Genomic DNA, 24,178 nt, shown 5'->3' on the forward strand with positions numbered 1-24,178 from the left:
GTAGATGTAGACAAAGACCGTAATGCGCTATAACCTATATATTGGTAGATTTCGCCAACTTGATGTAGTTTGGTGATGCAAGCTGCTTCATGGAATATCAACGCTCTCGATGAAGTCGAGAAGCAGTTTCGCTCTAAGCTCGCCGTCCAATCACACTTCCTTCGCGTGTATTCGGATCACAACATAAATGATATGTCGCACACCCACTTACTGGGTGTTTGCACCAACAATACTTGATGCTTTAAACATCATATCATTTGCTGATTCCGTACCACGGACAGCACTAGTCAATAAGGGTGTTAGCATCAAACTCAAAATAACATTCGAGTCCAACAAGCAGCAATAAACAAGTAACCTCAGAGAGAAGATTAAGTCGACATAGCCTTACACATCCGCAGATGGTATGGCGCTCCGACTAAGGATGACTGATACGATGTTTTCATCATTTGTGGGAAAGCAATAGCAAGAAAACGAACAAACAATCACTGAAGAAGTAACTTACCCAAGTTCAGGAATACCAGGCTTGTGTGTCTAGTAAATGGGAGCGCCTAGAACCCCGGACATACAGATATGTCGACGGTGTCTTCTGTAAGTGGCGCACAGAAACCAGAACAGCCATCGCAGCACAAATAGCTAGACAGGCAGGCAGACAGGCAGGTAGGTAGGAGGCAATGATATCAAGCCCTCAATCATCATACGAAATGATCCGCCTGCCTGTAAACTGCGGCACAGGCCTAGAAGTCGACGTCGCCTTCGAAGTCGAAGTGATATTCGAAGATCCCCCATCACCATCCCCATAATCCATATTCACATCTGTATCTTTCTCTTTTTCTTCTATCCGAGACTTGCTTGCTTGCTGTTCCGTACCAGCACCTGTCTTTGTGTTTGCATCTGCGCCTGCATCCGCACCTGCAGCTACAGCACTCTCTCGTTCTGCGGCTTCAGCAGCAGCTGCTGCTACTGCATCCGCCTCCTCCTCCTCACGCAACTCCTTCTCCCTCCTCAAGGCATGGATCTCACTATGTCTGAAGATGCGGATTTGTTCGTCCGTGAGTGTGCGTTTTACGCCGTCGGGGTAGTAGCCTAGATCATCTTCCCATTCTTCTTCTTCCCAGTGGTATTGTTCTTCATTGTAGTTGGTTTCGGGGAGTGTAGTGGTGGTGTCCGTTACTGGCTGTGTCTGGTGGGCGGCGATGATGTTGCTTCCCGGGAAGTGTTTTGCTTGGAAAGCGTGGAGGTCTTCCTGTGGGGGTTAGTAACTTTTGCTTCTTTCTGTGGGATGGTGGATATGGGGGACGTACGAGGGTAATGGGGGGTGGGGTGGTCAGGGACATTTTGGTTGATGTGGGATTATGGTGGGATATTTCTGTGTTAGTTAAGGGGAGGAGGAAGGATTGAAGGTGAAAGCTAGCTAGCTAAGTTAAGCTACGCGTGTGTTTGAGCCAACTAGCAGCTGTTTGTGACGTGCGTGGGCGGTATGTATTGTATTGTATGGGACGGGTGGGTATATTACGGGTGGTGGGACGGAGATGTGTCGGCGAGGGAAGGGGGCCTTTTCGAGCTTGTCATTTATGGATATTTTAGGGGAAAGCGTGTATACTGGAAGTGATGTTAGTAGATAGGAATGTTACTATTCTTTGGTCTGTGGTCACTTTAAAAAATCGCAGTGTGGTTTGATCCTGTCCAGTGACTGGGTTGGTTAGCATACTGGAGCAACTATTTAAGGATGAACTCCGTCTGCGTATTGCTGACGATGAAATCTATACTGTCTCTTGAATCAAGCGGACAGACTATCAAGTAGTTTCCGCTTCTCTAGATACTTTAGTAGCTTGGGGTACTCAAATTTGAGGGTTTTCTGGTAATGTCAATATGCTATAGATTCGCTGAGACCGGAGAAGTCTAACTATCAAATCTGTGCATGGATTATGCAATTCTAGTCGTTATTGGATCTATTATGAGAGATCTAATAGTATGTAAATAGCCGATGTGTATCCGACTTCGTACGCTGCGTGGAGTAAATTGACCAGTAATCATAGTTCGTTTAGATTATCTCGATTAGTATTATGATATTGCTTTCTAGTATGACCAGTAACCGATCCGGTCCCTTTATATATAGGGAGACGAGTAATGTTGAAGAGTCAGCCCTACCAACTGAATCCATTCACCAACCATAAGTAGGTAGTCCCAGGAAATGTTCTTATCTATATACATTCTATATGCTACAATCTCCTCGCTCTATTGTAGTGGTATACTAGAAACCTGATTCCCAATCTTCACCTTGACACAATCGAACCGCACACTCAACTCACGTACCTTTCGCAGGTCCACACCTCTGATCCGCTCTCTCTCTGCAGACGACAGACCCGTCAAGCTCCACGCCAACGAGATGTGAAAGCAGTGAGAATAATCAGCTCCGGTCTGGCCAGACTCGCGAGACACCCGTGACACTGTCGTACCACCACCTTTTGACTTCCGCACCGCCGCCACATCCTGCGTCGACTCGTATAGCGGAGGCTGTTCGAACCGAGCCAGCGCTCGATTAGACAGCCAGAGAAGACGATTCAAGTTATCCTCCTCTGGCTTTTCCGCACGTAGGACGTAGAACCACCGCGTCTTCTCGTAATTCGAGACACAGTCAAGACTATTCGTCGTGACGTTGAACCTTGCACAGTTTGTCAGCACGGTCGATCACTCGAGTACTATAAATAAGACTGTGAAGAAGAAGCAATTTAGCTAGCTTACGTTGGAATTTGCAACTCTTTCAGCTGAGCCTGAAATGCCTCCAAAAATGATTGCCGCTGTTCTGTTCGTAACACCACCGGTCTAGACAGGCTGATGTGGAGGGGCAGTTGTGCGCCAAGATCACTATGCAGCAGGCTGTGGAGCTGGATCGTGCTTCCATCAAGCCTGTTGTTGATCTGAGCTATGACATCGCTAAGAATAGAAAGCTCGTCTTTGGATGGATACCCTGTGCGTTATACGGGTGTTATTTCCGTTCTCGAGAATCTAGCTACTGCAAATAATGAAGGTGGTGATGGATGATGACACATACACTCCAAGTAGATGTGGGTCGGCCAGTTCCCTTCAACGTGGGGAATGACCCTTTTTCGGCCTCCGTGGAGACTGGGGTCGTCGGTCACGCTGACACGAGTACTGGAGGCATAGAGATCGTGAAAAGCGGCAGGTAATGGTGGGAGTGAGGAAGATTGATTGCTGGCAGCTTGACGAGGCCTTTTTGCTGGGCGTTGAGGGGACTCGTTCTCAGTTTCGGATTCTGAGTCAGAGTATTGCACCAAAGCCATTACAGGGTCAGGGACATTTGGTGGATGGGGGCATCCAGGATGAAATTGGTAGTCGCAGTTGGAGTAGTAAATTGTTGTTCCATCGGATCGGGATGGTGGAGCCCGGCTGTCCGTATTGGAACTGCTTTTTTACGGGTAGGGCTGCCAAGACTCGCCAGTTGGAGCTGGAAGGGGTTCTAGATTCAAGGTGGACTTCTTACAGATTGACAGAATACATCATGGTTCTGTGAGAAGAGTGATCTGTTGTGAGACGACACTTTTTCCTGATTACTTTTATTGTGGCTTTGAATATCTTACTCTGTATGTTGACGTCTTAGTGTCTGGTCAGCAGAGGTCAACACTAATTGGAGCACAAAGGGATTACAAAGAGAGCATCACAAAGTAAGCATCAGCAATTATCAAATAACATCGACTATTTATCCATTAGCATTGCTCAAGAGGCACCATAGAAGAAATAACAGGGATGCGAATGAGTTGAAAAATTCGAAGCTTGTTTGCACTATCCATGTCACCTCACAAGGGTTGTGGCCCCCTATCCATGGATGGACCTCGAGCCCCCCCTGACAGGGAGAGAAAGTAGACCGAATGTACCTGGAATTATGCGTTCATTTCACCTGGCTCGTTTCTAATTATAAGCCTTGCAATACTTCTAGTCCCTGAGGGTTCGTAGGACAGATCTAGACCCTGTGTAACACATTCTCCATGCATTGGGTCGCCCATGCAGACCGTCGCAGGCTGACATGCGATGCGGACCATGATTAATACTTTGTGCGTGGATGAGTGTGTAACAAGCGACTCGTAGAAGCGCCTGTCAGAAGCATGCAGACGTTGACCGCGCCGGTAGATAATACTGGCGCGTGCTTTTTAGTCGCAGACCAAAACTTGTTTCAAGACTAGCAGGGCTAGATCCAGCCCGCCGTTGGCGCTATCGTGGTCACTAAAGATAAGCTTAAAGACGGAGCTGAAGCACGCTCAGCCCAGTGAGTAACTTTATTTCCTATTCAGTTAATTCGATAGCTAAGTCAGTACACCTCTCGTTAAGAGATTCAATCATTTCTTCAGATGATGTAAATCTGAATGTCAGAAGGGGGTTCACAGTATGTCGTAGTCAGTTGGCGTTGAAAGTCTGGTGGTTATGATGTCAAGACTCAGTTCGCTGTCCAAGTGGTGCGAGTGATTAAGTCAGCCGGTGGATGGTGGCCCTGGGCATCCACAGCTGACGACGACACGACAATCATGACGGCGAGGATTGCCACTTCGACTCCACTAGAATCCCTCAGGGACCTTCTAGAGGTTCCAGGGCCATTTACTAATATCAGCCTGGGCCATCCTGACTGGTTCTTAAGTCTAGAACCGGGAGGGGCGGAGGGGGGAGTGCCTGGGGCCCGAGCCTTCCGCGCCTACAGAAGCAGCACACAGTAGAACAAGACAACAGGAGATGTGCCCTTGTATTTTCATCATCGAAGAGCACATCCGATGCAACCGAACCGGTCTAGTCTTTACTGTACATCGTAGAGCCTTATCGATAAGGCGCAATACACACATGGAAGAGGCAGTGAGCAAATTGAAAAGCAATGCGGCGCTACTCGTCACGTCACGGTCCACCGGTTCGGCATTGCATTTGCATGACCAGCGATGACCAGAGTCTAAATCATGATGACTACTAGAAGTAGATTATGACTCCCCTCTGATCTTCTCGCCTCTTTTACTCTCCATCTTGTCCTCCTCTCTCTCTTGTCTTTCTTCAACTTCTTCCTCCTACTCCCATCTACCACTACGTTGCAGAACTTACTACTTACTGTCTACTTTAAACCTATTCTGCCACACTCATAACCACACACAGACCGCACCTTCAACCTTACGCCCAACTCTATAATCAATACCCCGACTTCACCGCTGCTAAGCCCCACCACTCTTTTGAGTTACGGGCTGCATACGCAGGCAGTCACTAGTAGGCCCTACTATTAAACGCCTACATACATTTATAGGGCATCCCGTTGTCCCTATATATACCCAACTCTCTCTCTCTCTCTCTCCTCCAACCTTGAGAGGCATCCGCGTCCTCCATTTCTTTCTCCCTTCTTGTGTTCTTCCTTCCTTCGGCGTCTAGTAACAATGGCGTCCGCTGTTCTCCCAGCCTGTGCGACCCCATACCGGTCCTCTTACTCCCATCGGTATCCTCCCAACCTGATGGACATGGACGTTGAAATGGATACCTATGGTTCCTACCAACGCTTCCTTTCTTCCTCTCCGAGTCGACGGTCTTTGAACCGTCAGCGCTCTACGTCTTTCCCCTCCGTCTACTATTCGGGCTCTCCAGAGCATCATCCTGTCGAGCCCCGACGGAAGGAGAGCGGTTCTCGGCGCCATCGTCACGGCAGCCCGTCGAACCCTCAACCGGCCAGATACTCGAGGAACTCGATGCTGGTCAATCCAGACGTTATTGATCGTCTGGATAGCGCGAGTCTCTGCCAGTATCATCACGAGGGGCCCTACGATGCCGTCTATGCGGAGAGGAACTATCATACTAAGCAGAGCCCCGTGGAGGCAGTTAAAGATTCAACTGCCGAGACCTTGAAGGCGACCCCGAAAGACAAAATCAGGGACTGCATCGATAGTCACCGTCCTCTTGACGGTGTGGCTTATTACCCTCCAGGTCACACAGACATGGAGGGCCGCACCTACGAATACGAGGAGGGGCCGAACATGATGAACGACTATGGAAACTTTATGCGTTGTCCCGGTCAAGTAAGTTCCTGATTTGCTGGTGCACTTTTCGCAACATGCTCTAATATTGTTCTAGAAATTCACCGATGAGGATTTCAAACACGACCCCTTTTACAATGCACCCCACCCCAAGCCGTTCGCCTCGCTCCGGAAGGCGCTCAGTATCCGCCGTCGCAAGCGCAGCGGAACTTCTTAAACACGCTCATCTAAAGTCTTTGGTATACGGCCGGACTACGATCCGCATTTGCGGTCGTTTCGTCTATAAGGCTGCAGTCTCCCTGATGGAGCTGCTAGAATCGGTGTTGGTTTTTTTTGGTTCTTTTTTTTAAAGATTTTGGAGCGTTTGTCTTTCTATGTATTTTACCATGATTCCCCTGCTACACCGGTCATGATCTCGGTGATTACGGTATGACATGATGGGTCACGCTCGGAGTTGAAGCATGGAGTACCACGGTGGGAGGCGTTCGATGGTTGCTACAGCCCATTTTGATGGGCCTGGATTGGGAATATCCATGGTTGTTCTTATTTCTGCTCTCTGAGAAGTCAAAATCGACGATTTACACTCTACCACTGCACAATAGAAACTGTAGGGTGCATATAGCGCGGTCATTATGCCCGCCATTCGGAGCCGATTTAGCGTAACAAATTCATTCACTGTGTTGAATTGGGACTACTAAATATACTCATGACTCCTATCTGTAACAAGTAACCTGCGAGACATGCATCTGACATGTCCTAGAGCTTGCAGAATCTGTATGACTTCGCGTCAAAGCGCGTGGTATAGTTACTCGAGTTAGTAGTTCACTACCTTATTAGACTGTATAGTTACTCAGCAAAACAAGAAAAGCAACTAATCCGATACTACGCCGTAGTGCAGCTGATTTCATCGTTCTCAAAGTCCATGGCTCGATCAGCGTGGCATCATCATGCACTGTGGCCGCTGCAGCTCTCTGTGGCACTCCCTACGCCCCTTAATCTTACCAACACGGCCATACGACAGCATGATCCTGATCCTGCTATCCCAATCCATCAATCAGCTGATCCGGAAGACATCGATGCATTGAATGCGATCGCTGGATAAACCAATTATATCCGTTTCACTGAGTTTTTTGGTGGAGTACCGAGCCAAAGCCCCAAAACAACATCCAAGAGAACAAAGACAGGAAGATTATTATTTTGTATATACAGCTTCTAAAGACAGATGACAACCGACTACCGTGGATCGTCGCAGTGGGGAGCTTCTCTTGAAACAAGGGCTCTAGGCGGCGATAAGCCGGCGGGGATGGAATTGATTTGATGACTATTGATGACTACTTGCGGATCATGCAACTCCGCGCCACCCAAGGACAACTTGTCCACTTCGCAACGGACATTCCTTGAGTACTACAGTCCCCTCGTTCCACCTGCTTCTTTATCCCCATCATTCGTTTCTGCTTCCTTTTGCTGCAGTTTGGACTGCATCACCTCCTGTGCAGGGAAATGTCATTTGGCCTGACTTCGATCGACCGTTGACAACCCAGCCCTCCCTTCCGTCGCTGATCTTCATGTGAAGGACCCTGTTTTCTTGCTTATCAACCCATAGACTTTCATTGCATAGCTTCACTCTATACCCTCTCAATTTCTGTCATACACTCTGATCCTTTCCTCCATCCTTGTCCACTCGTTTCCGCCGGTCTCCGGCTCTATCAAGATGCGCTCCGCAGCCAAATTTTTTTATTTGGCGGTATTTGCCTTGTCGAGGCTTTCCAATGCCGAGACTGGGCTGCACCATAACCAGGACAAGTGTGCGGTAAGTCGATACAACGCTCGGGCATACGTCCCAGTTGCATATTGAAGAACAGACTTGGCTAACCCATTCAAATTTCTACCAGATTGACCCCACTGCCATGGTGTCCGACGCTTGTGTCTCCTACGCCACCATCGATCATCTGAACGATCAAGTCTACACCCTCCTCCAATCCATTACCCAAGATACCGATTTCTTCTCGTACTACCGTCTTAATCTCTTCAACAAAGCCTGCCCGTTCTGGTCCGATGCGAATAGCATGTGCGGGAATATCGCATGCTCCGTCAACACAATCGATTCCGAAGACGACATCCCGTTAACATGGCGCGCGGAGGAGCTCAGTAAACTTGAGGGACCCAAAGCAGGCCACCCGGGTCGCAAGCAGCAAAAGGAGCGACCCCTCAATCGACCGCTCCAAGGAATGCTCGGCGAAAATGTGGGAGAGAGCTGTGTGGTGGAGTATGACGATGAATGTGACGAACGGGACTACTGTGTTCCCGAGGATGAGGGTGCGAGCGGCAAGGGAGACTATGTCAGTCTTGTTGATAATCCAGAACGGTTCACTGGATACGCCGGTATGGGCGCTCATCAGGTTTGGGACGCAATCTATCGGGAGAATTGCTTCCTCAAACCGGTGCCCGAGCTATCGCCTGTTACTCCGCAGCTCGAGCTCGGTGGTCTCCAAGCTGTTAACGATTTCCGTCATGTGCTTCAGCAGGAGCTGAAGCGCCCCGACTTGCTTCCCTTGGACAATGAATGTCTCGAAAAGCGCGTGTTCCATCGTCTCATCAGCGGAATGCATGCCTCTATCTCGACCCATCTTTGCTGGGATTATCTAAACCAGACGACGGGGCAATGGCATCCCAACCTTCAATGTTTCAAAGATCGCCTCCACGATCACCCCGAGCGCATCTCGAACCTGTATTTCAACTACGCGCTGGTCTCGCGGGCAGTGGCGAAACTGCAGAAACACCTCCAGAACTACAACTACTGTTACAGCGATCCGGTTCAGGATGCTGCGACCAGGGAGAAGGTCTCCAAGTTGACCTCGACCTTGGCGGATCGCCATCAAATTTTTGACGAAAACCTCATGTTCCAGGATCCTAGCGCCGCTGGCCTGAAAGAAGACTTCCGCAATCGGTTCCGCAACGTCAGTCGCCTGATGGATTGTGTCGGATGCGACAAATGCCGCCTCTGGGGCAAGCTCCAGGTCAATGGATATGGCACCGCTCTGAAGGTGCTGTTCGAGTACGACGAGACTAAGAACGGCGAGAACCCGTTGTTGCGCCGGACTGAGCTGGTGGCACTGATCAACACCCTTGGTCGCATTTCCCACAGCATTGCGGCCGTGCGGAGTTTCCACCGGGCCATGGATGTGGGCGACGGGGAGGTCTTCACCATCCCGGCGAGCATTGCGTCCAAGGGGCGCAGTGGCAAGAAGAAGACCCGACGACTTCTGAAAGACGGTGGTTCTACCTTCTACTATGAGGATGGCGATGATGACAACTTTGCCTACATCACCGAGAAACTTCCGTGGGAGCAGGTGCGGGAACGCCGCGATACGGATACGGTCTGGGATGATATCAAGGCCGAGTTCTCTCTGATCTGGGACATTTATATCTACGTGCTGAAGAGTTGGGTCAATGCCCCGAAGACATTGTAAGTGGTCACATACGATGATCTTGAACCATTATCGGTATACTGACTGGATATTGCAGCTTCGAAATTGCCGTTCTCGAATTCGGTCGGGTATGGAACTACTGGCTGGGTCTTCCTGTGCCACCACGATCCTGGAGGATCCAGCTTCCCAAGCGACCCACCCCTCCGGCACCTCCGACCCATGACGAGCTCTAGTAAACTCGATAGGCGATGGGGGAGAAAGACGTGGAAGATGGCGGTGACTGGGTTTGTACTGTATAACTAGCGTCGTTTGAAGACTAATCTTTTTTCCGATCTGTTTGGGACCGGCGTTGCTGATGATGCCTGTTTTGGGGAAATCGCATCTCGGGAGTTTTGGGAGCATTTAGGCCGCTGTACATTTGTCAAGGAATAGGCCTGAGCATTTGTTGGTGATATATTATTATATTCACAAGATAATTTGGACAGCAAATATGATATCCCACTCGATAATACAACTATCTCTTGAGATAGAACAGTGAACTAGACAGACAGATAGGATAACTAATTAGTTAGTTGGTTGGTTGATAAGTGTCATCAATCACCGGAGACGTAACTCGGCAAGCGGGAAGCCTCGGTCCCTCGGGGCCACATGCGACTTTTTTCTCCTCTTTTCTGGCTTTTTCTCCACCGCCTCCCGGTCCATTCAGTCAGTCGGTGCTCCATCGCCGTCCATCGCCTCTCATTCCATCACATCCAATCCCCATCCAATCCATCGCCTCCCCTCTCTTCTTCCCCAGAATATACTACTCTCACCCCCTCTCACACCCCTAAATCCATCACTCTTTCGCGCTATTTCCACCTTCGCTCGCTCTCGCTCTGACTGGCCTCCTCTGTGAGGTCCATCTCCATATGCGAGATTGCTGAGGTACCACACCCCTCCCGCATATCCATGGCGTCCGTTTCGCCACCCAAACCGTGGGAGAGGGCAGGCGCTGCTGCTGGTATGTCCACAGCTCTTATGGAAAGCAGTAAAACAATATTTAATCATTCTCGAATGGGATGACTGACATGTTACTTCACTGAAAGGATCTCCTGCTCTGACAACATCATCGGCGGCTATCCCGACCGCCTCATCAGCGATGACGGCCAGTTCGACATCTCCGACCACGGCCGCCAGCGCCTCGGCCCCCACAGCCACAGCATCGTCGACATCTACTGCTCCCGATTTACCGTCTCGTCCTAATTCTTTGAATTCTGTTGTCAATCGCACCGCCTCCAATTACTCTCCGTACTCGGCCTCTCGGTTTGGCGCAAGTCCCTACGGCGGCTACGGAAGCTACTCGTCGCCGTACTCCCGCTTCGGCACAATGGGCTCCATGTATGGAGGCTACGGAGGTATGGGAGGCTATGGCGGCATGTATGGCGGCATGGGAGGCATGGGAGGGATGTACGGTGGCATGCCCGGTGATCCCAACGATCCCAACAGCCTGACGAATTCCTTCAGCCAAAGCACCCAGGCTACGTTCCAAATGATTGAGAGTATCGTGGGTGCGTTTGGAGGATTCGCTCAGATGCTGGAGAGCACATACATGGCGACGCATAGCTCCTTCTTTGGTACGTTAACCCACATGTATCGGCGCGTTTCTGTCGATTTACTAACGTGTATCCAGCCATGGTCTCCGTTGCAGAGCAGTTCGGCAACCTCCGAAACACGCTGGGCTCCGCCCTCGGCATCTTCACCATCATCCGCTGGTTCAAGACTCTGATCGCGAAGATCACCGGTCGTCCCCCGCCGGCTGATGCCACCGCCCTCACTCCCTCCGCCTTTGCAGCATTCCTCAGCGGCCGCTCCTCCCCCGCCACCCTGCCGGATGGCTCCCCCGCTCCTCCCAAGCCCTCCAAGAAGCCGTTCTTCATGTTCCTGATCGCCGTCTTCGGTCTACCTTACTTGATGGGCAAGCTGATCAAGGCTCTTGCTCGGTCGCAAGAGGAACGTCGTCAGCAGATGCTGGGTCCAAATGGAGAGCCCATGCAGGGTCAGGGCGCACCGCTTGACCCTTCCAAGCTTGACTTTTGCCGTGTGCTCTATGACTACACCCCTGAAGCCCAGGAGAGCTCCGGCATCGACCTGGCCGTGAAGAAGGGCGACATCGTCGCTGTGCTCAGCAAGTCCGACCCAATGGGTAATGCCTCGGAATGGTGGCGTTGCCGTGCTCGTGATGGCCGTGTCGGATACTTGCCTGGACCGTACCTCGAGACCATCCAGCGCCGACCACAGCAGCAAGCAATCACCTCGGGCAGCGAAGCCGGCAGTCGCAGCAACTCGATGCAGGCGAGCGCATCCGCGGAGATCGCCACGGAGGCCAAGAAGCCCGAGCTGAAGGGCAAGATGGGTGATATTTCGCCTGAAAGCTTCCAGAAGAGCGCTTTCTATTCATGAGCGTCATCCAGACACCCATGTTCTCATCTGTGCGCCCCTAATACACATATTTATAGTATCATAGTCACACTCTCGACACGCACATTCACGCGCACTCTCCAGCTTGACTGCATGCATGCATGCACGTCTGTATGTTACGAACCACGCAAAGCACGTGGCAGGACCTAGGTTGACCGCCTGATGATGACTTACTACCTTTTCTTTTCTTTTTCTCTCTCTTCTTCCCCGTTATTGTTATTGTTGCCGGATTTGGATTGTCTAGCGTTGGGTACCTGGTATATGGGCATGTTTCTTTTCCTTTCCTTCTTTCTACCTTTTTATTCTCTTCGAGGGATTCAGTCATCATTTTCTGGTGCATGTTCGTTTCAGCGAGAAAAAAAGAAAGATTTCCTTACTTTTCTTTCTTTTTCTTTTCTAAAACTCATACCTCTTTTCTCTCACCTCACAAGGTTATCTCATGCAGCGGGAACGAAATATAGTATATTCATCATCTACTCTTATCTACTTCCCTTTTCCATCAGCCTATATGCTTACTGCCTATCCGATCCAGCAGGTATAAAATAGTAGATAGTTCGTAGTACACACTGAAATTTTCACCGGGAATGAAATCACTCGCTCACCTTACCAGTTGATGTCAATAAATTAATCATAGAAAATAACTTAACCAGTCCCTACAACTTTCTCCATCAATGAACAGTTATTAGTAAGTCAACGCCGTACTTAGTGACAATAATCTAACCAGCCTATCACTACTAATCAGTCGTATCTAGTACCTACTGGTTTTTCTTACCCATCAGACCCACCTGTCCATCCATCCATCCCTTCATACATCCATCGCTTATGACGTTAATCCACACCCCACTCATCCATCCCATCTACAAGCATGCCCAAGATCTTGTGGTTCAGGAATAATCATAACATCACATACATTACATGTCATGGGATATCCGATATCCCATATAGTATGACTTTCCAGTTTATATTAGCTAAATACAGTAAGTGTAGTACAGTATAGTTACCTTTCAACTGCTCGTTAAGACTTTTCCCCCCGTCTCAGAGGGGCAGCAGTTATCCTGGTAAAGTATGGAAATAAGTAGGTAAGTATTTGACGTGCCAGTACCTTATGATACGGCGCTAGAAAAGGAAAGACGGACGCTATCTATCTGTCTATGTATTAGACTACTAGCTACATCGTTACTGCTAGCTTTCACTTTTACTAACAGCTATTGTCTTCTATGACGTTATTGCAGAGGTAATAGTGGTGGTGGTGGACGGGAGGAAATGGAAGAAAGGAACTAACTAGACTAACTAACTACTGGCTAGACGGGAAGTACGGAGGCTTTGGCCAACCTGACATCATCGTGCAGATCTGAGGCATCGGCGGAGTTTAGTTCGAATGGTTGGGAGGAGAAGAGAGGAGAGGAGAGGAGAGGGGGAGCAGATTTGATTAAAATTGGCTGACAACTACTGATAATGTACGAATAATCGACGAGTAAAAGAAAGGATGAGGGCGTGTGTTCAAGTGGTGTAGTTGCTGCCCAATGGCCCAATGCGTACTTTTGGCAAGGACTACATCATCAGGAAAAAGGTACATCATGATTGTAAATAAGTGCAGAAATACAGGTAGTAGATGAGTCGGTAGATAATGAAATGAAGATGTGGGGAGCTGATGCTTCTAGATCGCGGAAACCAGTCTGACGACGCCCTCATTTTGGGCCACAGACGTGCAGGAAAGACCGGGTGAGCTATCGACGTGAAGCGTAATTTGAAATCTCCCCCAATAGCATTAATTAATAATATCATACCATGTGAGGGAGCAAGCGAGCCAGCGAGGGCGAGCGAGTAGTGAGCCCATGCACAGGGACTCTGATAGACTGACAGGGACTAAAGAGAGCTAGCGTCCGCGGGCTTGAGGATCAGCGAGGGCCTCATCAGAATCCAAAACTACCGACGCGCTTTCGCCCTTCCGATCTGCTGCTATTCATCGACTTTCAGCCGCCCCAGCAATCAGGCCAGGACGCACGCGCTCACTGGTACCATGTAGTAGTAGTAGTAGTAGTAGTAGTAGTAGTAGTAGTAGTAGTAGTAGTAGTCGGGGACAATCATCTCACATCAGCCCCTGTTTTCGCCTTCTTATTGGTCATTCTTGGCAGGCCGTGTCCGCGGCGGATATCGTTTCCTGAGCCTGTAAAATCGCTCGCTTTTGGTCTTCAGCCTTTTCCTTTTCTTACTACCAGTCTTTACCCTTTTGGAACTATGGCTCTTTTGTGAACCTGGTCTTGCTTTCCAGGGACCCTGACCACATCAAGGGGCCTGGAATGGAAAGATTTATCTATGTTAGTGGTGGAATAAAGGTATGGAGGACTTGGCCCATAAATTGGCTTGGTCTATAGGTCCGACCACGGCTGTACTACCAGCTAAATGCAGGTGCCAATCACTGTGCTCCGACTGTTTATGTCTCCCAATTCGAACTCATCACGGATCGCTGTTGCCTGTCCTCGACCATGGCAGATAGAGTGATGCACGATCGGGTTATGTGTTTTGTTACCGCTCGATCCCCAGCCATAGTGCGAGCGTATCGAATGATACTTATCGATAATATCAACCAGGCTGATCGACAGTACTGGCGATTCTGCATACTGTCTCAATTTTCAGATGATCTGCTGGAACGATCAAACCGGCAAAGTCTCTCAAAAGAATTGAATGCTGCAGGCCTAGCCGGTCTACTGCGTCTTAAAGAGACAGCAAGAGGCGGCTTTTCAACCACACCGTGATTGACCAGTGCAGGGTCTACCTTGTGGCATGATGGAAGGGTTGAAGCCGGTGCTAAGTTATGCGAGCTTTCGTATTGAGCTCCAGCAGCGTGCGGGCAATTATGCGTTTCACTCCACCGCAAGGCTTGCCATGCCATCCTCCACGTTCTATCAACTGACCTGTGGTCAGTTTGTTTGTTGAGCCGGGCAGCAGATACTGAACCATCGAGTTGATGACTATAGCCACCGACTCCTAGAGAACCCTGCCAGTCATGCCTTGCGCCCGGAAGCGACATAAGTAAAAGGCCGACCGTGACAACAGCCGAACTCACGGGGTTGTCCCTTTGAATTGTAGATACCAATCGGTTATGTATAAATTCACGTAATCAATCCATGACAACATTTTCCGGCATCCAGGAGTACATGATGGGATTCCTCCTTACATCACGGTCAACGGGCTGTCGTAGTATGGGCCCAAGGGTTGGTCGAGCGGGATTCCTTGCCGGGCTGTCGAAAAGTAAGTACTGAGGTCACTAGAGCAACAAGTCAGACAATGTATATCATCAACAACCGACAACCGCAGGCGTCACGGTAGAACTACCGCGATCTTCTTTCATCTTAAGGGTATGTCTCAACCTACTTTAGACCGATTTCCCAATATATTCAAGCCATGGATGCTCTATATAGTCGGCACTCTGTGACATAAATGAAGGGGGAGGAAAGAAATGGAAAACAAAGGGAAATAAAGTGGAATAATACAGAGGGACACCAAGTGGAGAAGGAGGCAATCAACTCAACCTGCCAAAGAACAGAATGTAGCAGAGTGTACGGATGTTGACAATTCCCAAAAATCTTTCTTGAGTTCTCGTCCAAGGGACGTTAATTTCTCTTCCTCCTCCTTCTCACTACCCGATTGAGCGAGAATGTTGGTCAGAATTGGAGGGCTGGTGACTCCGATCCTCGGCAGGGACAAATCTGGACATTGATTGATCGAGAGTCCTCGAAAGCTTCAGAAGCTTTTCCTGGAACATCTCGAGGGTCATCCAGCCATCAGGTCCCTGGACTCCGTCGGTCATTGGTTTCGTCATGTCATTGGTCATAGTCCCGGAAGACACCGATAAAGATCGCGCGCTGCCAATTCCTGCATGACGAACTGGCTCGGGTGGGTCGTCATCTGTGTTGTTCAGTCAATCGAATATTCCAGCATCACATGTTGCGAGTGACAGATAAAAAACCTGGCCATAAACATGCAGTATAGTAACAAGGGAGAGTTAACAGAAGGGTGGGGGTCTCACGGAAATGTGATGGTGTTTCTGTTGAAGGTGATAATGTCATTGCTCGTTCCTCTGGCGGTGGAGTAAAATAGCTCATATCCGAGGGAGTTTCTGTCGGAGAACATGAGTAATTTATGCACTAGGGGCAAATTGGGCCCTCCTACCTGGTTCGGGACTTGTTGCCTGGATCGGCTGGACGGGTTGGACGGGCTGGATGATCTGATGGCCCTGAGGACTGTGCGGAGGGTCGTCGCGGGCATTATTGGCCTCCATGTTCGATCCATATCTACGAACAAAGCGTGAGATGCGTTTGGAGTCGACTTCCTGTCCAGCAACACGAAAACCTGTTTGCTTGCCTCGGGCAGCTCGTTTCTGCTGCTTTCGGATCATGACATGGACTTCTTTGGCCTTGATGTTCTTGCGGACATGCCATGCAGCCAGGCGGTCTTTGTATTGCTTTTCTCTAGAAAGTTTGAATGTCAGGGGAAGCCTATAACCAAGCTGATTCGTCCAGGAGTGGGGAAAGGAAGGGAAATAAAAGAAAAAAAAAAGCAACATCAATAACAATGACGCACTGTCCTCTTCTTCCGCTTTGGGGGGTAGAAGGAAGAAACAGAATATTTCTGCAGAGGGAACAAGCAATGCACGCCCGTAAGTGGCAGAATGACAAATACGAGGAGGGAAGAGTGGAAAGGGCAGGAAACAGGGCAGAAATGGCAAATAAGAGAAATGGAAGGCTGTACGATGCAACAAAGTTATAGTCACGCTCCATGATTCTTTTCACATCACGGAGCTTGAGCTGATTGTCTCGATAGAGACTCTCGATGGCTGTACGATACTCATTCCAATCCTCTGATTTGCGGGGTCGGAACACGGTTGATGAAGAGGAGGTTGGAATGGTGGTGGAGGAGGAGGTGGAGGAGGTCGTGATGGTGGACGGCGGTGGAATGGAACCATCCATCATGAATTAGTCACTGGATATGCTTCGTCAACCATACTCTGAAGCGGATCGGGAGATGAGAATCAGCTAGGCGGAAGCTCGATATCACAGCAGAGACCGGGAAGAGAACAACAGAGTGGAAAGAAAAGGGTGAAAGGGAAGACGAGAGTAGAAAGTGGAGAGGCTAGATAACTGGAGAAAGAATGAGGTCGAAGATAAAAGGCGAAGTAGGAGGGAGAAGTGGTTATGCGGACAGAAAGCCGCACGGAGAAGAGACGTCGTCAACGGAGGGGGAATTGTGTCAGGGTAACCAGACGAGTATGTAACTAGACTCGCTAGCAGCAGCGGCGGAGGTTGATGAAGCAAAAGGCAGCAGCAGAAGTAGCACCAGCACCAGCAGGTGCGAAACAGGGCGCGGTCTTACTAGCACTTTAGCTGGTGGGAGTAGATCGTATTCTGCGGAGGGCGGGAATTGATGGTGATATACTTCGGGGGATTTCAGCGAAACTGAAAGAGTATGTAAGTAAAGTAAAAAAAGCAGTGGTCAGTTGGTTAGTCTGTCAGTCAGTGCTGTCGAGTTGTCACGGTGTTCGACAACCGCCAGCCAAGGCGATAAAATCAATAGCGATAATCTTAGTCTGGAAAAATCACTGAAAAGAAAATAAGGAGTAAGTAATGGCGACAGTAATAATAATAATAAATGATAATACTGCTACTGTTAATAATAATAGCAACCATGACTATTACTCTCGCTGCTGATGGGGAAAATAATTTAGACTAATTGACGAGGAGCCAGCAGAGAGTTAGTACTACGGGGTATGCATGTCAGTAAGTAATGTACGTTGGCTGACCGGCCATCTGGATCCCTTCCTCCCAACCAAACGATGCCAACAAACAGGAGACAGCATCATCATTGGAATGAAACATTCGGGAAGTAAAGTAAGTCATTGAATCCCTGTCCAATTGAGGAAATGGAGGCATTTTTTTCAATTCTAACTCTATTGGTTGCCATTTATGGGCGTAATAGTTGGAGGGGGGGAGAGGGAGGGAAAGTAAAGAGTAAGTATCCTGAGAGAAAACAGAAAACAAAACGGAAAAGGAAAAAAAAGCGAAGAGGAAAATAAAATACGTCAAAACGATTGCTAATTCGGGCCATGAGACAGAGTAAACATTGTCAATACCGCAGGCCGGAGGCGTCTGGGGCCTCTGGGCAGCAAGTAAGTACTTCCTCTCCACTACTACTAGGCGAGGATCCCACAGGGCAACCGGGTGGTTCGCCGCTGGGGTAAACCTAGTACGGGCGCTAAATAAAAGTACCGCTGCTGACTGGCAGGGCCAATAGCATCCGCCTACCCTTTGCGGCGACCTGCTGCTGAAAAGCCCGCGGATGTCGCTATCCTGGTTCCCGCGAGCCAATCATGGCGTATTTGAAGTGGTCCGTGTACTTTTGTCACGTTCTGTCTGTCCGGTCTGTATGGATGTATGGAGTCCCGACAGTTCGCAGTTTGTCGTAATTGTAATAAACCATCAGAATGGGGAATCAAAATCATCATCATCCTCCTCCACCTCCCATGCCTCAGTGGGCAAGCACTAATTTAGGCGTTACGACTTACGTGGTACCTTGCCTGGGTCAACCTGGTCAACCGCCTCGGAAGCTAAGACCTATTTCCTGAATAGTGCAGGTGTATCGTTAAAACGGGGGAGTAATATCTTTTCCCTCTTGATTTTATTTTAATTCTATTATTTTCTTCCCACCCTGAATGTTTTGCAGATGCGATGATAGAGAAAGTTCGGATTACAACGGCATGTCAGCATGAGTGTGTGTGGTATCATCTATCTATCTATCTACTACTTACTATCTAACTCCCTTGGGAGGGTGAAGCACTGGAAGGTATACCCGGGTAAAAAGCCTGGACGCCTCCCTCGGAAGAAGGTACCCAGTTGCTCTAGATTTCTGGTACTTACTAACAAGGCCTTGGAGAATATTTCCACAATGACGCCATGGATGATTTTCTACTTCACCCGCAACAAACGCCAAAACTGACGGTGATATTCTCACCTCTTCCGGGGAGAAAACCCCAAAACCAAAAAAAATCAAAGAAGCGTAGACGGAAGGTTGAGAAACCGGTTCGATGCGAAAAACGGAGACAACTTCAACTGAAGCGCCGAGGTCTTTAGTTTGCGACCCATCCGACGGCCATACTACTTGGGAGTTAAGTGGTCCCTTCATATAAAATCTGCGCCATTTCTGCAGGTGCAACAGCTCGAAGGATCCGTCTAGCTCCAACGTATATATCCAAACCCCAGTCATACTTCCGCTGCGTCTCCTAATTACTACTAGTAGACTGACTCCTGACACCAAGGAGCTCGTTCCTCCCAGGCTTGACAGGGGTTTCGGAGAAGGATGTCTTCCTGTTCGCTCCATCATCGTCCCAAGATCTGCTGAAGGGCTACAATGAAGCATAGAATTCAGCGATCCAGAAGGGGAAAAGAGCGACCAAGATCATGCCAAATCATCAGGAATGGGCCAACATTCGCCTTAAATCTCTGCCAGCATTGATAACCACCCAAGTTGTGGACGGATGGGCTGCGGCTGCATTCTTTTCCTGTCTCATGCTGCTGACAGTTTTTTTAATTCTTTGGCCTGAGTTGGATTCGTGGATCTTCGGGACGGGACTTCCACACACGCGTCCGTGTGCTGATGAGTGGGCTCATGACCCGATGTGGCAAAGTTGGATCATAGCAAGGATCATAGGATGAGGCCTGAGCTCTCCCAAGCGAAACTTTCATTTCCATGACTGTGGCTTGGACACTACCTTGATCAGGGGGGATGGAATTGCCTCGTTTCCGAGAGAGGGATCACCCCCCAATTATCCCCTGTTCACATTCTGGATAATATCCACTGCATTCATCTAATTATTTCTCCGCCGTGAAGCTCCCAATATCAGGTTCTTCGTGAGCACAACCTTGGGACGATATTCAGCGACAGCTGGAACTTTCGGCCCGTCAAGTTGACGGTTCGGATCGGAGGTCCGCCCGTTTTCCCACCCAAAGTTCTGTCGGGGATGCAAAAATACAACAAGAGCATAGGTACGGTATTTACGACCGGAGCCATTGTATGGACTACTAGACTATCGTCCTTCTTAGTGCCTGTCCAAGCTTGCCGAGTCGGCCTGAGCACGACCACTGGTGATTATTAAGAAATTCAGCAGCTGGCGTCGTTCCTGTCCTTACAGTTCAAGAAAAAATGATGGCTGCCTCTATTGGGACTCAACATGAATAGACGCCGATGCAGTCTGCCAAGTGAGTGGGATGGGTCAATGTCCTTGTTCTTGTTACTCTAACCGTGGTTTCTTTTTGGCTGTCAGGGTTGGGATCGGTTCGTTTCAAGTGTTGTGTGTGCCTCACCAAACTGGCCACTGACCAACTTGGTATCGCCGTCGTCGACCAGTGCATGGGATTCGCCACTAGCACCCTCGGGGAACAATACACTTTCTGTCTTGATCGGTGTCCCATCATCGCTGACTGAGAGCAGAATCCAGCCCATGGGGATCTTCAAGGTTCATGACATCAGAACAGCCACGGAGATCACGAACGGTGGGAGCACAAACTGCCTGGGGCTCTCTACTTAAGTGCCATAACTACAAGAAGCCATGGCCAATGGCCTTATATACCTTACCTTCTGTACTGGTACCACGCTGTGGAAAAAGCACCTTTTTGCCATTATGATCCCGCTCCACCAACTTCGGCGCAGGATAACGATTCAGGCCATTGGAGCCCCGGCGCTGCGTATCGCCTTGGAAAATAAACCAAGACGAAGCGCAGTCACCGGACAACCCTTCAGCAAGGTGCGCTAGTTGGCCAAGGGCTGACCGAGGCCAGCTTAGGTACTTTCGCATTTCTCAGGCAAACCTTTCACAACCTTGCTTATAGTGCATGTGTCATCTGGCCCTGATGATGGCTACTTCGTTCCTCTGTTGTGCCCCATAGAACAGAGCAAGCTGAGTCCTGCTGAGCACAGCTGAGCACAGCTGAGGACGACAGAAACTCACTTTCATCCTCTGGCGTATGTTAGCCAATGTTATTCGAGGATCGCCCATCCTCGTGGGAGGGGATCCAGCCAGCCACATTGCACGGTGTAAGATATAGCCCGATAAATGGTGAGAGAGCTTATGCTGGATGAAATTGATGCCCCTGGTGGCTCTCGTTCTTGGGGTTGGAGTGCCCATTACCAGCGTTCGATCTAAGGTTTCACATGCTGTGTCCACCAGCAGATCGAAAAGGCCATCCTCGCTTGGGTCAGCACTATCCGTATGTTGCTCAACATGGCGAGGCTAACCTAGTGGGCTCTGCGGAAGAGCCGAACTTTTTAATCCTTCCGTCCAGTACGGTAGGGACCTATGCTTCAACGCCTCGGCGTCCTGCTGTCTGTCGGCCACTCTCTTTGCAGCTGACATAGGATTTACTCAAAATGCTTCCATGCATTGACACTAGAAGGCCAAGTCCAGTCGATCATCGCAGTGCGCCGTCGTCTTGAGAAACAAGTTTTCGACCACGACATATCACAACTGATTTTTCCTTTTCGAGGACTAGCTCGTTAAGTCCCAACTATATCGAAGCCTGCCCACCAACCCCCCTTCCGCGCACCCAGATGCCGTATCTGTGTTACCTGCGTAAAGATACGCGATACAGTATGATACTCCATCCTAGTAATTCCTGCCTATCAGTGTCGGGAAATCCATACTAACCGCGTTCAATCCATACTGAGCAAATTTCACCTGGTAAGTATAGACAAAAGGAATTAAAGCGCATAGAGAAAAAGAAGTCAAAGAAGCAAAACCATTTCCCTGTCTCTGTTTCTTCCTCCGCCGGAAATTCGCCCGGCCAAAAGTACCTACATGCAGTCATGATCAAGCCATGCCTATCTGGGGAGGTAAGCAGATAGCCGGATAGTAAGTAGTAGTTAACTAATAGATAGTCCAGATGCCCTCCTTCTTCCTTCCCCCCCCCCCCCCCCCCCCCCCCCTCGCAGTCGAATATCCTCCGCCCCAATATTTAGTTTCGTTAGCATCACGTAAGGGCTGAAACAGAGCACTGCATGCAGGACGACCTCGATCATTACAATATTACTGCTGTATTTTCACTAATATTCAGGCAGGCAGGCAGACAGGCTACCATGTATATGTATGTATGTATGTACGTATTAACATGGTTACATTAAATACATGATACGCCGGATATGGAACAAGGCAACCATCGGTGTCATACATACCTGCATACATACATACATAGATTAGTTGAATCGAAAAATAGTAGATAATACTCTCTATTTAATACTACTTTTGGTTTAACTCTTCAGGTACAGTAGGGTAGAGTTAGACGGTGTAGTTTGTCTGTAGTCTGTACCTTTTTTCTTTCCCCTTTTACAAAGTACTATGGAAATTGATCTCCAACTATCTCTCTCTCTCTTGTGCATAGAACAGAGTGTATAAGGATCGAGAGGGGTAAGGAAACTGTTACACGGGGTATATAGTAGTGAGGTAATAAGTACCGGGGTGGTTTGACAAAAAGTACATATAATAATGAGGAGTGAAAATAACCGAGCCTTGGGGATATTCATATTACAGATTATTATACATGATGAGTGATAAAAGAAACTACTACTAAATACGGAAGAAGAATACCGCCAGTGATTGGTTGTGGTTTTATGACCGACACATGAACTTAAGTCGGGGGGGGTGGGGGGGGATGAGTTGATAGTGGTAAGTGTAAGGTGGGTTTTCCAAATCTCCCCACTAAGGTATGTATGTATCTGTTATCAATTCGACCGGGGTTTCAAGAAGACGAAAGGAAAAGAGAGAAAAAAGACCGAGCGAAGAGAAGGAAGGAAAGGTAAGGAAAGGAAAGAGGAGACGCTAATGTCGCGCCGTGAATAGTGCATCCGTTTCCCGTGCGTGTCGCGCCCGCCAGTCCGTTAATTAGACCATGCGCTAATGGACGTCAATGAGAGAAGGGAGAAAATAATGAGGAGGGGAAAGGGAATAGGATGGATGGAGACGATAGGCACCACCACCATCATCATCACCTCCTTCTCTCTCCACCTCGTGTGGGTTAGCATGGGATGTAGGAGTTATCTAGCGTGCTTTTTTAGGGGTGTGGCCCCCCCCGGGGGCGGGCCGAAACATTCCCAGCAGTAGGTTATGTTTTCTTTTGTGACGGTTGTAGGATCATCCTTGGGCTATCTGTATGACATTGAAGGAGGGGAGGGGTGTGGCAAGGAGGAGAGAACGAGAAGCGCGAAAGAGGTTGCGAGGGTGAGGGCGAGATTTGAGAGAAAGTGGGTAGACCCAGCGCCATGGATCCGCACAATGTCCGAATGATGGTGGCTGCATCTCTAGGCTGATTTTCCCTTTGTTTCCTTTGTTGTCGCTCCCGCGACGCGGCGTCGGCTTTGGCCCTTTTGGCTCTTTCGTTCGGACTTGCAGGGAACCTGGGGGTTTGCCGCGCCCGACACGCCGGACCTGCGAAAATTGAGATAAATGTGCTGCAGTCCAATCAGGATGCCGGCGCAGGAAAAGGCGAGTCTGCGGGTGTCTGTGATCCAAAGAAGCAATGAGGGTGAGACAGGCAGGAAGGCAGGCAGACGAGTCCAGGCAAGGCAGTCATGTCCGTTGGAGGGAACGCCATGGCTGGTTTCCATGTGGCCCACACTGTCTATCTTGCCTCCAAGGATATGCGTGCGCAGGAGTCATTCAGGAAGCCAATCCTGCATCTCGCTTACAGGTTTGAGTGTCTGGTCGTGTCAGATTTCGGAGAACCCACCCGCACTCTCTTCTCTCTCACACACTGCTCCCGACAACTAAAGGACGATCTCCCGTCTCTACCACATTTCGCTCAAAGGCATCCGTCAAGGCAGGCTGAGCCTTCAGCCAATACCAGGGGGGAGCTCAGTGACGCCTTTCCTGCCTGTCTATCCCTGTCAGGGCCGGTCCACTCGATCCCCAGCAGACTTGTCGAGAAGATCACCGTCTGCTTCCGACACCGCCAGGCTTCTGGCGCAAAAACTAGCCACGGGAAAAGACAAAAGAGGCAATACGTAAATAGCAACTACTGCGCGGTATCGTTGATCATATGCTGCTAATTTTCACTGGGAGAAAGTTGCTGCCGGTGGTCATGCTACAACCGCGTGATGCAAGGAAGAGAAAGCATGGTGCGCTGAATACATGCTGAAGCACCATACTGCCAGCTCACTGATGATGACCAGAAGTACTTGCTCTCGACCACTCAAATTCCATCTGGTGAGAGCGATAGTGAGCGAAGTACGTGACCCAACATC

General features: G+C 49.3%; 10 protein-coding genes across 10 annotated transcripts; 6 read left to right on the top strand and 4 right to left on the bottom strand.

The window, feature by feature from the left end:
- Positions 1–685: 685 nt before the first annotated feature.
- Positions 686–1,334, bottom strand: ASPBRDRAFT_30061 (uncharacterized protein; the record flags this gene model as incomplete). The annotated part of the gene is made up of 2 exons (XM_067622729.1): positions 686–1,243; positions 1,302–1,334. The coding sequence occupies 2 exons, from the start codon at positions 1,332–1,334 to the stop codon at positions 686–688; spliced, it is 591 nt and encodes a 196-aa protein (XP_067478901.1).
- A 704-nt stretch (positions 1,335–2,038) lies between these two features.
- ASPBRDRAFT_177217 (HVSL domain-containing protein) lies at positions 2,039–3,361 on the bottom strand. The gene is made up of 3 exons (XM_067619851.1): positions 3,053–3,361; positions 2,743–2,968; positions 2,039–2,662 (listed from the first exon to the last, which is right to left on the bottom strand). The coding sequence occupies exons 1-3, from the start codon at positions 3,300–3,302 to the stop codon at positions 2,236–2,238; spliced, it is 903 nt and encodes a 300-aa protein (XP_067478902.1). The 5' UTR covers positions 3,303–3,361; the 3' UTR covers positions 2,039–2,235.
- Positions 3,362–5,417: 2,056 nt separating this feature from the next.
- ASPBRDRAFT_54951 (uncharacterized protein) lies at positions 5,418–6,225 on the top strand (the record flags this gene model as incomplete). Its single annotated transcript, XM_067627319.1, has 2 exons — positions 5,418–6,050; positions 6,106–6,225. 2 exons carry the CDS (start codon positions 5,418–5,420, stop codon positions 6,223–6,225), a joined length of 753 nt encoding a protein of 250 aa, XP_067478903.1.
- Positions 6,226–7,719: 1,494 nt separating this feature from the next.
- On the top strand, positions 7,720–9,669 carry ASPBRDRAFT_125833 (ER oxidoreductin; the record flags this gene model as incomplete). The annotated part of the gene is made up of 3 exons (XM_067617822.1): positions 7,720–7,818; positions 7,901–9,474; positions 9,534–9,669. The coding sequence occupies 3 exons, from the start codon at positions 7,720–7,722 to the stop codon at positions 9,667–9,669; spliced, it is 1,809 nt and encodes a 602-aa protein (XP_067478904.1).
- A 358-nt stretch (positions 9,670–10,027) lies between these two features.
- ASPBRDRAFT_43028 (uncharacterized protein) lies at positions 10,028–10,590 on the top strand. The gene is made up of 2 exons (XM_067624911.1): positions 10,028–10,360; positions 10,522–10,590. Exon 1 carries the CDS (start codon positions 10,085–10,087, stop codon positions 10,313–10,315), a length of 231 nt encoding a protein of 76 aa, XP_067478905.1. The 5' UTR covers positions 10,028–10,084; the 3' UTR covers positions 10,316–10,360; positions 10,522–10,590.
- pex13 (peroxin PEX13) lies at positions 10,446–11,965 on the top strand. Its single transcript, XM_067627708.1, has 2 exons — positions 10,446–11,049; positions 11,106–11,965. The coding sequence occupies exons 1-2, from the start codon at positions 10,575–10,577 to the stop codon at positions 11,873–11,875; spliced, it is 1,245 nt and encodes a 414-aa protein (XP_067478906.1). The 5' UTR covers positions 10,446–10,574; the 3' UTR covers positions 11,876–11,965.
- Positions 11,815–12,507, top strand: ASPBRDRAFT_571882 (uncharacterized protein). Its single transcript, XM_067627705.1, has one exon. It carries the CDS (start codon positions 12,056–12,058, stop codon positions 12,437–12,439), a length of 384 nt encoding a protein of 127 aa, XP_067478907.1. The 5' UTR covers positions 11,815–12,055; the 3' UTR covers positions 12,440–12,507.
- A 2,576-nt stretch (positions 12,508–15,083) lies between these two features.
- On the bottom strand, positions 15,084–17,240 carry ASPBRDRAFT_571886 (uncharacterized protein). The gene is made up of 5 exons (XM_067627706.1): positions 16,646–17,240; positions 16,067–16,365; positions 15,924–16,013; positions 15,427–15,802; positions 15,084–15,135 (listed from the first exon to the last, which is right to left on the bottom strand). Exons 1-4 carry the CDS (start codon positions 16,864–16,866, stop codon positions 15,534–15,536), a joined length of 879 nt encoding a protein of 292 aa, XP_067478908.1. The 5' UTR covers positions 16,867–17,240; the 3' UTR covers positions 15,084–15,135; positions 15,427–15,533.
- A 1,357-nt stretch (positions 17,241–18,597) lies between these two features.
- ASPBRDRAFT_43033 (uncharacterized protein) lies at positions 18,598–19,311 on the bottom strand (the record flags this gene model as incomplete). The annotated part of the gene is made up of 1 exon (XM_067624912.1): positions 18,598–19,311. A coding segment is annotated over exon 1 (452 nt), but the record flags the coding sequence as incomplete, so codon positions are not given.
- A 3,962-nt stretch (positions 19,312–23,273) lies between these two features.
- Positions 23,274–24,170, top strand: ASPBRDRAFT_572471 (uncharacterized protein). The gene is made up of 2 exons (XM_067627720.1): positions 23,274–24,052; positions 24,107–24,170. The coding sequence occupies exon 1, from the start codon at positions 23,507–23,509 to the stop codon at positions 23,981–23,983; it is 477 nt and encodes a 158-aa protein (XP_067478910.1). The 5' UTR covers positions 23,274–23,506; the 3' UTR covers positions 23,984–24,052; positions 24,107–24,170.
- Positions 24,171–24,178: the final 8 nt, after the last annotated feature.

This window comes from Aspergillus brasiliensis, assembly GCF_001889945.1.
Source record: "Aspergillus brasiliensis CBS 101740 unplaced genomic scaffold ASPBRscaffold_6, whole genome shotgun sequence".
NCBI classification, from domain to species: domain Eukaryota; kingdom Fungi; phylum Ascomycota; class Eurotiomycetes; order Eurotiales; family Aspergillaceae; genus Aspergillus; species Aspergillus brasiliensis.